Source organism: Salvelinus namaycush, chromosome 33 (assembly GCF_016432855.1).
Source record: "Salvelinus namaycush isolate Seneca chromosome 33, SaNama_1.0, whole genome shotgun sequence".
Classification (NCBI taxonomy): Eukaryota; Metazoa; Chordata; class Actinopteri; order Salmoniformes; family Salmonidae; genus Salvelinus; species Salvelinus namaycush.
The window spans coordinates 26,402,160-26,416,609 of record NC_052339.1 but is presented as its reverse complement, the minus strand read 5'-3'; the positions used below and the strand labels follow the sequence as shown (position 1 = coordinate 26,416,609).

The 14,450-nt window shown below is 45.0% G+C and overlaps 1 protein-coding gene across 3 annotated transcripts in view; it reads left to right on the top strand.

Annotated features, from left to right (window-relative positions):
- LOC120028099 (receptor-type tyrosine-protein phosphatase mu-like) overlaps window positions 1-14,450 on the top strand; it is a 305,294-nt gene that overhangs the window by 264,865 nt on the left and 25,979 nt on the right. For all 3 annotated transcript variants that reach the window (XM_038973267.1, XM_038973266.1, XM_038973265.1), the window contains 4 exons: window positions 466-553; window positions 1,665-1,741; window positions 5,797-5,833; window positions 12,412-12,509. In XM_038973267.1, coding sequence (XP_038829195.1) covers window positions 466-553; window positions 1,665-1,741; window positions 5,797-5,833; window positions 12,412-12,509 — 300 coding nt within the window. The remainder of the gene's footprint in view (window positions 1-465; window positions 554-1,664; window positions 1,742-5,796; window positions 5,834-12,411; window positions 12,510-14,450) is intronic.

Sequence of the window (14,450 nt, the reverse complement as noted above, 5' to 3'; positions counted from 1 at the left end):
AAGATCAGAATTCCTAAAAACTCATACTATGAATAAATCATGAGGTGCTGTGCTCGAGCAGAGTTTTTTGATCAGGCGTGTGTGTGTGTTCTATTTCATCTTCTGGTATGTTTCGGGGACTAGTCTTTCAGAGGAGTATGTGGGTACCGTTTGAAAGGTGGACTGGTGTTCTACCTCGGTGAGGTTAGGGAGATTCTGATTGGCTTCAGTGGTGGCCTAATGGGCACCTTCTCTGACATCGCTCCCAGAAGGCCGTTCTCCTGCCTCCTCTCATCTTTAATAATGATGGGGATATATCTCTGTTTTGACTGGAAAGGATCCACGGCTGAGCTGTGCTGTCCATGTAAAGAACTGACCTCCTAACCCTTTGAACCTTTCATGTCCTCCTGTTTAACACTTTCTCTCTCTGTTCCCCCCTCTCTCTCTCTATTCTGTTTCTCTCTCTTTCGTTCCTTCCCTCCACAGAGCTTCTTTGAAGGACAGTCTGCACCATGGGACTCTGCCAAGAAAGACGAGAACAGGATGAAGAACCGATACGGAAACATCATTGCATGTGGGTACAAACAATTCTTTTTTTTTTGTCTTGTCAGTCAAATCCCTCAGTTAGATATGAATTCTCAGTGTGGGCCTATTTGTGAACATTATTGTGAAAAATGTCAAGGCTGTATTGTTTGTCCTTTTAGAGCAGTGTATAGTTTGGAACATATGAAATGGTTCTACTGAATGTTAACTATGAGAACTGCGATCATTCTCTTCCTGAAAATGTCATCTTTAAGCTGTGATTGTCACGACAACTGACATCTTATCAGACATATACACACAGACAGTACTAATTGCCTTTGCAATTATGAAAATGAGCCCTGACTTGGGAACAATTTCAGTTCTGGGCTTGAGACATTGCCGAGGGTGTCACACACACACACACACCACCCTCACAGCTATACCAGTCCCCCAACGAGGAGACCGCCCCTGTCATTTCCACGGCAATAAGATTCCGGACACTTCCTGTCTCTGCAAATGAGCAACCGACCAATCACAGTTCTCCACCCGGCGCGGCGGCCAATTAGCTGCAGGGCATGTTGGATGGACTGACAGTTTTCTGCCGGCTGTAATAATTAAAGTGAATAAATCATTCAGAGTGAGTTAGCATCTCCTCTGTGAAATTGGAGAGAAAGAGAGAACAGAGGAGATCTCTCCTATTAGTCAAATTGAATTATTTTGACTAATGGAAAGACACTTGTTTCATAACAGAGCTCTGTCGTGGTGATTTTGATTAAGTAGAGGCACACTTCACTATGGTTGATTTACCAAAGCTTATTCTCGGCAACTATCTGGTGATTTGTACTCTTTCACTGGGTCCAGATCATTCTCTGTGAATCCCAAACCTAAAGGAGAACTGAAACTGAACAGTGCTAGCGTAGTTCACTTCCACACCACCGTTGACTTGTACCCTAATGACTTATTAAACCAGGAAAAGGCTTCCTTCTATAGGGCATATGTCAGAGAAAAACACAGTGACCTGGTAGTTGTACCTGCAGGAGTTGATGACCTTAAACTTCATAGTCCCTATCCTCCACAGGGATGGCCTACCAGTGTTTTCCTCTCCGTCTCGTTCGTATGACTAATGGGGCCCTTGTTTCTCTCTCTGTCCTGTCTTCCTCCAGATGATCACTCCCGTGTCCGGCTGCAGGCCATCGAGGGAGAGCAGAGCTCTGACTACATTAATGCAAATTACGTGGATGTAAGTACAACACCAGCCAGGGTTAGACAGAAAGGTCAGCCAGCATGTGTGTGCGCATAGCTCTCAGGAGGAATGAGATCATGGCAAGGCTACTGCTTATAGACCCCCAATCCTCCTCTTCCCCTCAAAATAGGGATATATACAGTGCCTTTGGAAAGTTTTCAGACCCATTGACTTTTTTCCACATTTTGTTACGTTACAGCCTTATTCTAAAATGGCTATACAAAAAATACAGATACCTTATTTACATAAGTATTCAGACCCTTTGCTATGAGTCTTGAAATTGAGCTCAGGTGCATCCTGTTTCCATTGATCATCCTTGAGATGTTTCTACAACTTGATTGGAGTCCACCTGTGGAAAATCGGCGCACAATTCGCCCAGCGTGGTCCTGGTTAGGGGAGGGTTTGGCCGGCAAGGATGTCCTTTTCCCATCACGCACTAGAGACTCCTGTGGCGGGCCGAGCGCAGTGCACGCTGACACGGTCGCTAGGTGCACGGTGTTTTCTCCGACACATCGGTGCGACTGGCTTCCGGGTTAAGTTGGCATTGTGTTAAGAAGCAGTGCGGATTGGTTGGGTTGTGTTTCGGAGGACGCATGGCTCTCGACCTTCGCCTCTCCCAAGTCCGTACGGGAGTTGCAGCAATAAGACAAGACTGTAACTACCAATTGGATACCACAAAATTGGGGAGAAAAAAGGTGTAAAAAAAAAAAGTTTCCAAAAACCTGTTTTTGCTTTGTCATTATGGGGTATTGTGTGTAGATTGATGCGGAAAAAAAACTATTTAATACATTTTAGAATAAGGCTATAATGTAACAAAATGTGGAAAAAGTCGAGAGGTCAGAACACTTTCTGATGTCCAGTCTGTAGAATTAGAATACTTGGTCCAACTCTACGGTCTGCACACAGTCACGTCCAGCTCGTAGGATTGTTGGTTTGCTAAAAGCCCACCCCTTGTTTACCCTCCTGGCTATCACTGTTGACAGAGTACATTTTATTTTCTCCAGTCAACCAGCTGGCACGCTGCTAACCACGCCAACCAACCACCCCATGCATACTTATCGCCTCCCCCCACCTCCTCGCCTCCCCCCACCTCCTCGCCTCCCCCACCTCCTCTTCTCCCCCTCTACCTCCTCGCCTCCCCCTCTACCTCCTCGCCTCCCCCTCTACCTCCTCCCCTCCCCCTCTACATCCACGCCTCCCCCTCTACCTCCTCCCCTCCCCCTCTACCTCCTCGCCTCCCCCTCTACATCCACGCCTCCCCCTCTACCTCCTCCCCTCCCCCTCTACCTCCTCGCCTCCCCCTCTACATCCACGCCTCCCCCTCTACCTCCTCCCCTCCCCCTCTACCTCCTCGCCTCCCCCTCTACATCCTCGCCTCCTCCTCCACGCCTCCCCCTCTACCTCCTCGCCTCCCCCTCTACATCCTCACCTCCTCCTCCTCGCCTCCCCCTCTACCTCCTCGCCTCCCCCTCTACATCCTCGCCTCCTCCTCCACGCCTCCCCCTCTACCTCCTCGCCTCCCCCTCTACCTCCTTGCCTCCTCCTTCACGCCTCCCCCTCTACCTCCTAGCTTCCTCCACGCCTCCCCCTCTACCTCCTAGCTTCCTCCACGCCTCCCCCTCTACCTCCTAGCTTCCTCCTCGCTTCCCCCTCTACCTCCTCGCCTCCTCCTTCACGCCTCCCCCTCTACCTCCTAGCTTCCTCCTCGCCTCCCCCTCTACCTCCTAGCTTCCTCCTCGCCTCCCCCTCTACCTCCACTCTGAGCTTTGCCTTCATTTGTCATTAGCAACATTAGGGTTAGCTTCCTCCTCTTCAAAGGTAAATGAGTGTAAATTTGCAGTGCAGGTGCTCGGAGATCGATAAAGAGATAATTATGAAAGCAGCGGCTCTCATTGTCAATAGAGGACTATCTAAGTGTTAGAGCCGAAACATCTTAGTCCTCGCTGTCTTGCTTGGGTACCGCCTGTTCTTATAGTTCTCCATAACCAGAAGTTCTCCAGAGCCATTTCTATTTGCATACGTGATTGTTGTTTGGGTCTGGGCTGTGTGATTACAAGGACATTATGTAGAGTGACATCTGTTACGTTGTTGCTACGTTGTTGCTACGTTATTGTTACGTCTGTTAAGATGTTGTCCCTAGAAACTTAATGGACATTTTGCATTTGAAATAAGGATTTGTCATCCCACCAAATCAATTTCCTAAGAATCAGTCTTACAGTGCTCATAAGAACATAGCAGAAATACATTTTGGGTGTTTGTGTGTCCAGTCGTGTGTCTGTGTCCAGTCGTGTGTCTGTGTCCAGTCGTGTGTCTGTGTCCAGTCGTGTGTCTGTGTCCAGTCGTGTGTCTGTGTCCAGTCGTGTGTCTGTGTCCAGTCGTGTGTCTGTGTACAGTCCTGTGTGTGTTGTGTTGAATTAGCATTCTGCGGTTCGTCTAGCCGCTCTGCAGGTTAGCTGATGAAGCTACTTACAGCCTGACCCCCAAGGGACTCCTATCAGGACACGGCCTGAAGACTTGTATATGTAATGTACACTATCTCCCTCCGCTGAACCTCTCCTCTCCCTTCAGACTCTGTCTGGCTTGCTGCTCCCTCCCGAGTGTTTCTGTAGCCTGGTCCAAGATCTGTTTGTGCTGTCTTGCATGACGACGACCATAGAAGTTGGCTAATTAGCACAGATCTGGAACCAGGCTAGTGTTTGTGTGTGGCGCAGTCAGTCAGTGAGCTCTGCAGCACTTTAGTGAGTGCTGCTTGTCTTCTAGGCACAGACTCAACAGATCCCAATGAAGTCGAATTTCAGAAGAGCGTCGAAACCTTTCTTCCACCATGATGATCACACAGAATACGTGACCAGTCAATGAACCCTTCTCCTAATAGCCTCTCGCTAACTAACTCTATCGTCGATTTTCCTCACCATGTGTGCTCCCACGGTGAGAATTCATCGATAGTGTGTAGAGCAAGAGGATAAACAACTCTTATGGTGGACAAGATATAAAGAAATCATTTAAACAGTGCACTCAGCAAACAGAGCCCAGAGAGACAGAGCCCAGAGAGACAGAGCCCAGAGAGACAGAGCCCAGAGAGACAGAGCCCAGAGAGACAGAGCCCAGAGAGACAGAGCCCAGAGAGACAGAGCCCAGAGAGACAGAGCCCAGAGAGACAGAGCCCAGAGAGACAGAGCCCAGAGAGGCAGAGAGCCCGTCAGAGCCCAGAGAGACGGAGAGCCCGTCAGAGCCCAGAGAGACGGAGAGCCCGTCAGAGCCCAGAGAGACGGAGAGCCCAGCCTATCAGAGTAGAGGGATTAAGTTTTCCCGTTTGATTCAGTCCTTTTATATTCCACATTGAGAAAGTTAATTACAGTTGAGGTAAATGAAATATGGCGGTGTTAAGAGCTGGACCAGATGAAGACAATGGCTCACACTTTGTGGCGTGTGGGAACGGCTCTTTACGCTTACGCTTAGCTTCCCACTTTGTACGGTAGGCCTTGCTAGAATACAAGATGCTCGACAAATGAGTAAACCCTAGGAGATTGAGCGTATTACGAAGATAAATCACACAATATGCATTGGAAGAATAGTACAACCGTGTGTGTTGGATGTTAATTTGACCACTATTGTCACAACAAAATAATCCTGCAGCAACACAGGATTTGAATGTTTAGTACATCATTTTGCTTGATCGATGGTTAGACTATTAGCTGGCCAAAAAATGAGGCTACATGAAAAGTGCAATACTGTTTATATAACTGCGTGTTAGTGTGGGTTTTAAGTTAATTTATGTAAATCATGATCCTTATTTACATGTGTGTTCACTAACTTTATAGTTGCTGGAAGCCGAATCAACCTTTTCTTTCTAATTGGTTTGAATTATTTTGTCATTTAAGACCACACTGCTGCTTTTGAAATATGTTTTCACTGCAGCAGGTTTTGCTTTTTGACTCAAGTTAACAAATATGCCCATTATCCTGCATTCCTTTGTGTGTTCAAACCTTTTTGACTGACATCTGTGTGCTTAAAGTTTGTTTCTCTCTCTCGCTCTGTCTTTCGGATTTCAGGGCTACCACAGACCAAATCACTACATCTCTACCCAAGGTAAGAACAGCAACACACCATAGGCATTCTCTTGTCTGAATATTTTCAGTATTGTTGTCAGATATGCAACTCTTCCGTCTGCTGTTCAGACTGACGGCCTCATCGGAACTGTCAACACGGATATATAGGAAGTAAAAAGCTGTGGGACTCCCCTCTCTTTAACCAACCTCCTCTCCACCTTCCAAGCCGTGTTATGTAGCGTCTTAAAACAAGTCATCAGCCGTGTGAGCAGGAGGGGTGGAGAGAGAACGAGGGATGAGAAAGGAAGAGGGCAGTAATAAATAAATGGAATAGGCCTTGTGTGCGCATTCATGCACGTGCATGTCTAAAGGTGTGTGTGTTATAACTGCGTTAATCCGGCAGGCAGATGCTGGCTGTGTGCAAGAGGACCGCTTTTCCAACAAGCCCCCTGGAGGGGCTCTCTGATTGATAGTTAATTGTTGTGCAGTTCTCGGAGGCCCTGTTTCCTCAGCCAGCCGCGCAAAGGTAATTCCATTCCATGCTTACTCCGACTAAAGGCAGCCCATTGAGACATAATAGACTCTGCAGTCTGGTCTAGTTGGCCTGGCATAATGGCCTGCCCCGGCCACCCTCCTGGCCGCTCTGAACCCGACCAGCATCTAAAACGGCCCCCACTATGACTTGGTAGTGTGACTCTGTGTACTACATTGTTTCCAGCAATGCAGAGATAAAGATAAAATAAAAAAATAAAAAATAGAAATGGTGACAGGAGGAATAAATACACAGTGAATAATGGCTATATACATGGAGTAGAAAATAACATGGCTGTATACAGGGAGTAGAAAATAACATGGCTGTATACAGGGAGTAGAAAATAACATGGCTGTATACAGGGAGTAGAAAATAACATGGCTGTATACAGGGAGTAGAAAATAACATGGCTGTATACATGGAGTAGAAAATAACATGGCTGTATACAGGGAGTAGAAAATAACATGGCTGTATACAGGGAGTAGAAAATAACATGGCTGTATACAGGGAGTAGAAAATAACATGGCTGTATACAGGGAGTAGAAAATAACATGGCTGTATACAGGGAGTAGAAAATAACATGGCTGTATACAGGGAGTAGAAAATAACATGGCTGTATACAGGGAGTAGAACATAACATGGCTGTATACAGGGAGCAGAAAATAACATGGCTGTATACAGGGAGTAGAAAATAACATGGCTGTATACAGGGAGTAGAAAATAACATGGCTGTATACAGGGAGTAGAAAATAACATGGCTGTATACAGGGAGTAGAAAATAACATGGCTGTATACAGGGAGTAGAAAATAACATGGCTGTATACAGGGAGTAGAAAATAACATGGCTGTATACAGGGAGTAGAAAATAACATGGCTGTATACAGGGAGTAGAAAATAACATGGCTGTATACAGGGAGCAGAAAATAACATGGCTGTATACAGGGAGTAGAAAATAACATGGCTGTATACAGGGAGCAGAAAATAACATGGCTGTATACAGGGAGCAGAAAATAACATGGCTGTATACAGGGAGTAGAAAATAACATGGCTGTATACAGGGAGTAGAAAATAACATGGCTGTATACAGGGAGTAGAAAATAACATGGCTGTATACAGGGAGTAGAAAATAACATGGCTGTATACAGGGAGTAGAAAATAACATGGCTGTATACAGGGAGTAGAAAATAACATGGCTGTATACAGGGAGTAGAAAATAACATGGCTGTATACAGGGAGTAGAAAATAACATGGCTGTATACAGGGAGTAGAAAATAACATGGCTGTATACAGGGAGCAGAAAATAACATGGCTGTATACAGGGAGTAGAAAATAACATGTCTGTTGTCACAAACCGGCTCAAAGTTAGTAACAAAAAGCGAGACAACGTGGAGATAAGGAATAACAAAATATATTTATTAACTAAAGTAAACTAAATACAATTAACAATGGTGTGTGTGTAGTCAGTAGTGTAAGGGAGTGGTTGCGTGTTTACATGTGATAATGAGGGGTGTTGAAAGGTGCCAACGCAAACAAACAAAAACAGCCACAAAAATACCACAACCAAAATCTATCAGTGTCTGCATGGAGAGAGTCTCCCCAATGAATGGGGAAGAGGTGCATTTATCCTGGGGGACACCCGAGCCCAGGTGTGTCCCATTTCGCTGACGACCCTCCCAGCTCCACCCACTGACATCCTTTTAAGGAAAACAAGCGCAAAGAGAAAAAAATTGGCAGACAGAGTGGGAGGGTCGTCGCACAGTATACAGGGAGTAGAAAATAACATGGCTGTATACAGGGAGTAGAAAATAACATGGCTGTATACAGGGAGTAGAAAATAACATGGCTGTATACAGGGAGTAGAAAATAACATGGCTGTATACAGGGAGTAGAAAATAACATGGCTGTATACAGGGAGTAGAAAATAACATGGCTGTATACAGGAAGCAGAAAATAACATGGCTGTACTAGGAGAGGGTTGACCTCTATCCTATTTTATGAGACTATGCAATACTTACTGTACTTATGTAACAGTATAACTTTAGTACGTCCCCTCGCCCCGACCCGGGCGCGAACCAGGGACCCTCTGCATACATCAACAACGGTCGCCCACGAAGCATCGTTACCCATCGCTCCACAAAAGCCGCGGCTCTTGCAGAGCAAGGTGCAACACTACTTCTAGGTTTCAGAGCAAGTGACGTAACTGATTGAAACGCTAGTAGCGCGTACCCGCTAACTAGCTAGCCATTTCACATCCGTTACACTTAGTCATTATATACATTGAATACGAAAGAAAATAATGGAACACACCGGCCTCAGACAGAATTGGCCTTTTTTTACATATATGTTATGTTGGTGTTTGCAACTTTAAAAGAGTTTCAAAGCGGGGAGCGAGAGCGGAAAACAGTAACTAAGCCGTTGTCCAGTTGAAAGGCTCATATGTGCTGCAGGCCAATCGGACGCTTGTCAGTCAACGGCGTTCATACACTTTGTCCGAGCAGCTGCATTTTCTCCATCCACCCCTTTTGGTCGGTTAGCCTTTTTAATACAATATAATTGATACAATACATATCACCTTTATTACCAGATCAATATTCCAACACTTTTTCAAATGTTTTAAGTAGACACATACACATTAACTATCCCCTCACACAACCCCTGGCTGCCTTGCACATTCCTCTTTCTAGGGGAAAAAAAGGTGAGAAAAAGTAGCCTGGTCTCTCTTCCTCCTGAAGAATCCCAGCAGTCTGTCTGTGTCTCTCCGTGTAGCAAGATGAGAAGCATTCCAGTCTCCTCACGGACAGAGCCTCGCCTCTGACAGCCTGTCCACTCGGGCTGTCTGTGGAGCTTTTGTTTAGCTTTTTCTCCTGCTTCCTTGTCCTATTCCCCCAGTGCACTATGGGAGAAGCTCTTCTCCACATCTAATTGCCTGACTTGACTTCACCCTCTGCTGCGCTCGGCCATTTACTGTATCTGTAAAATGATGTCACTTTTTCTTCTCCCAGACGACGACACCAGCCGCTCTGCTTCTCTTCTCCGCCGAGATTTTCTTTCGCCACACGCTCTTAACGCCGTGTCAACACAGATTACTGTTTTGGTCGGCAAGTGTCCTGCAAGTTCACAAAGTATCTGCATAAGGGGGGAGGGGGGAGGGAAGGGGAGAGTACTAGCATAGCGCTCTTAGATGGAAAGAGTTGGGAGATCAATCCTCCAGGAATACGCTGTGCACTGGGCATTTATCATATCATCTGCATATCATCACTACTTTCTCAGAGAGAAAAACATTCCTATCCCTGAGTGGATGAGGAACTGTAAGACAAACCACTGTTCTGATTGAACCACGGTTGAACCACTGATTGAACCACTGTTGATGTCAATTCTGAATTGAGTTGTGAATTTTGTCTTAAATTCCAATATATATATTTTTTTAATTAGGCACACCCTACAGGAAGCATAATTTGTATTTAATTTGAATGAAAATAAGTAGAATTCAGTGAAATTCATTGAAATTCAAATGGATAATTTATTCCATCATTGTGCTCATCGAGTATGGTTACCAATACCTGTTGAAAAGTTTCATTTTCAAAACTCAATTCTACCAAAACTATTTTTAAAATAATTATAGAGGTCTTTTTGCATTCTGTCTATAATAACTCCTAATTCACCTGCAATTACATATTAAACAACAATGCATATCCAAGTATGTGTTAGATCAAACACTCCAGAATGGAACCTCTTCTCATGACAAAAATACTAACGAATGACTATTTGACACTGTGAGTAATAATCAAGCTAATACTTGAAATGGTATCTGTATTTCTTTAGTACGAGGTGTCAGATGCTTTTGGCAAAATATTTGTCAAAGGAATAAGACTCATATGTTTCATGTCTCTTTGAATTGTTTTGAAATTAATTCCAATTCAAATTGTGCTTCCTGTGGGGTGTAGCCAATTCAAATGTCAGTTCATGGGTCGAATTGAATTACATTCAGAAATATCGAATTGAATCCAAACCTGAATTGAACTAAATCTGCCTTAAAGATAGTAAGTTTATAGTAAAGAAGCAAAAAAAGGAGCATAGGCTGGTGATGCTATCAGGAGGTGCAAAGGCGGGCAGAGGAGAACAGGGAGTGTATTGGCCTGACACACAAAGCTCTTGTTCCTAGGAGAGATGGTCATGAATACCAGGAGAACATGGAGCCTGGCATCGCTAATGAGAAAAGTGGCTTGCTCGCACTAGAGGCACCCGGCAATGTCACACCAGGAGGATTCTCGAGCGACACAAGTGTTTGGTAATGCGGCTGTTTGTTTGAGCATGAATATGGAACATCTGCAGTGAGCTGTGTGTGTATGTGTGTGTGTGTGTGGTTTAGCTCTTGGACGCAGTTTGCCATGGCTGGAGGTACACGCGTCGCAGCTCTCGAGAACACACACACACAGATTTGCAGGAGCTAATTAGCTCGTCAAAAGTCATTTTTCACATTTGCCAGTTAATTAAAAATAATGTTTATTTGAATTAATTAAATGAGTAATTCTTCCTTGCAGGGATCCTTCATTGCTCGGCGCAATCTGAAACACGGCCCACATTAAAGTGTGTAGGAGTTAATTGAGAGTGTGTACATACTGCTATCCCCCTACCTTGTCATTCAGCTTGTGTTGGCGTGTGTGTCTGTGTGTGCGGACTTAGATCCAGGCATTAGTTGATTCCCCTGTCAACAGTGATCAGAATACACAGGCACACAGCGCCTGTGTTCCGTTTTGATCAGGTTCAACTGGGAAAAACAAGGTGTTAATCAGCTGAACCTGTGTACTTTTCATGCTCAGAAAGCAACCAATGGACAAATGTAAGGGATGTGATGAGCATCAAATCAGTATGACAGTAACCTGGTCTAAGACGTGGGTGATGAGACAGACAAATGAGTTGCAGGTCTGACAGCAATATTGACAATACTTGAGTGGAAAAAACCACTTGCGTTGGTGTCATTGATAACATTGATATCATAGTGCCTTCAGAAGGTATTCACATCCCTTGACTTTTCACACATTTTGATTTTACAGCCTGAATTTAAAATGGATTAAATTGAGATGTTGGGTTATTGGCCTACACACAATACCCCATAATGTCAAAGTGGAATTATGTTTTTTGAAATTATTAATAATTAATTAAAAATGAAAAGCTGAAATGTCTTGAGTCAATAAGTATTCAACCCCTTTGTTATGGCAAGCCTAAATAAGTTCAGGAGTAAAAATGTGCTTAACAAGTCACAAGTTGCATTGACTCCCTCTGTGTGCAATAATAGTGTTTAACATGATTTTTGAATGACTACCTCATCTCTGTTCCCCACACATACAATTATCTGTAAGGTCCCTCAATCGAGGAGTGAATTTCAAACACCGATTCAACCACAAAGACCTGGGAGGTTTTCCAATGCCTCACAAATAAGGGCACCCATTGGTAGATGGGTAAAAAATAAAAATATATATTTTTTAAACCTCTTCCATTGAATATCCCTTTGAGCATGGTGAAGTTATTAATTACACTTTGGATGGTGTGTCAATGGGACGGAAGGAAACCGCTCAGGGATTTCACCATGAGGCCAATGATGACTATAAAACAGTTAGTTTAATTAGCTGTGATAGGAGAAAATTGACGATGGATCAATGTTGTAGTTACTACCCTAAATGGCAGAGTGAAAATAAGGAAGCCTATACAGAATTTTAAAAAATCCAAAACATGCATCCTGTTTTCAATAAGGCACCAAAATATAACTGCAAAAAATGTGGCAAAGAAATGAATACAAAGCATTATGTCATTATGTTTGAGGTAAATCCAACACATCACTGAATACGATTCTTCATTTTTTCAAGCTCTATTATGTTATGGATATGCTTGTCATCGGCAAAGACTAGGGAGAAAAATCCACCTTTCAGCAGGACAATAACCTAAAACATCGCACTTTGCAACACAACAAAATGTGGAAAAGGGGGTTTGAATACTTTCTGAAGGCACTGTAGATAACATTGCTATCAGTATGATCACAAAGGGCTTTACGTACACTCAACCTCTCCCTCCTGTTCTCTTTCTCTCAGGGCCCATGCAGGAGACTGTCTACGACTTCTGGAGGATGGTGTGGCAGGAGAACACGGCAACTATTGTCATGGTGACCAACCTGGTGGAGGTGGGAAGGGTGAGTACCATGAGACCCCAGCCACACACACACACTCAGTACTGGTACATTTCTGTTGATTCAGCCAATAAAGAAATGAAAGAAACCAAATGGCCATATTCCAGCTAGGGGATTACAGAAACCCTGGGCCTGATATTATTCCAGCTAGGGGATTACAGAAACCCTGGGCCTGATATTATTCCAGGCAGGGGATTACAGAAACCCTGGGCCTGACATTATTCCAGCTAGGGGATTACAGAAACCCTGGGCCTGACATTATTCCAGCTAGGGGATTACAGAAACCCTGGGCCTGACATTATTCCAGCTAGGTGATTACAGAAACCCTGTGCCTGACATTATTTCAGCTAGGGGATTACAGAAACCCTGAGCCTGACATTATTCCAGCTAGGGGATTACAGAAACCCTGGGCCTGACATTTTATATCCACTGGAAACTCTAGGCAATGTCCCGTGTGGATGCAGACCTTTGTTCAATCCTATCAACAATTGTTTAAGCCTTGAGAGGCGTGATCAGAGAGTGATCTGACCTGTTAGTCGAATAATCTCTCTAACGCGGTCAAACCTATAACACCACACACACACACACTGACAGAGAGGAGATGCCTAACCTGTCTGTGGCTCGTTTAAGAGCCCCAACACCCAGTGGCACCATATCGCATCAGCAAAAGAGGATCCGTGATGCACGTCCCCAGAGAGTTAGCCAAGCTGTTGAATCCTCCCACCACCGAGCAGAGCCACCACCTGGTGCTATTGTTTTAACCCCTCAGCCCTGGCCATCCCATCTCACCCCCTGTTGAGTCTCCACTCTCCAGACCCCTTCAGTGGGCCGACGGCAGGCAGGAAGGCTAGGGGAAGGGAGGCAGGCAGGGAGCACAGTGTTAGTCTCTTCCACCATAATAATAAAAACCACTCGCTCCATGGCCATCACCATCTGCTAGGCTGCTTCACCGCTGATGAACTCTGGGAAATCCCTTCTCCCAGGCTCCTGTCGCTCGCTTTCATGCCAAGCTGTTTAGTTTTGATTTCGATCCAGACTCTTTTCTGTTTTTACTTCTCTTTTGGACTGCGGGGTAGAGGGATGACGGAGAAAATAACACAACCCCAGATAATGTGTTTGTGACTGGCGCAGGCAGCCACGCACCCAAAGCAGGCAGCCACGCACCCAAAGCAGGCAGCCACGCACCCAAAGCAGGCAGCCACGCACCCAAAGCAGGCAGCCACGCACCCAAAGCAGGCAGCCACGCACCCAAAGCAGGCAGCCACGCACCCAAAGCAGGCAGCCACGCACCCAAAGCAGGCAGCCACGCACCCAAAGCAGGCAGCCACGCACCCAAAGCAGGCTGCCACCCAAAGCATATCACATCATAGCCGTCCGACATAGTCAGGGTTAATGGTTAAATAGGATATTTCAACCAAGACTTAATCTAAACAGTGCTCCTCAGAGATTAGTTAGCAGCAGTGTCAGGGAGATCTGAGAGGCTGGAGGATCTGGACTTGAGCTCCATACTGTTTATTTTGATAGTGTCACTGGATACCCAAACCTCATTTCACTGATAATCAGGGCTGAAACTACAGTCAGCTCCACAGGGATCCCCCACACTTTATTTACCCTGTCATATGGCGGCGGGGTGTCAAGTAAGATACGGATAGATAGCTAATCGTATTACCATGTCATCCTCCCAGTCTTTTAGTGTGAACCTTAAAACATAAATAGACTATGTGACACTCTGTGACCAAAAATGGTGCTCCATATTACCCTGTTGAACCTCTCGTATCACAGATCATCTACGTCATCCCACTTCCTCTCAGAACAGTCGCCTGCTATGCCCTGAGGTCCTCACATGCTTACTCAGTGTGGGGCCTCTAAGGAAACTCCTAAGAAAGCCTGTCACGACACTAAAAAGAAACCAAAGCAGCAGTATTAAGAACAAGCCGTGTTAGT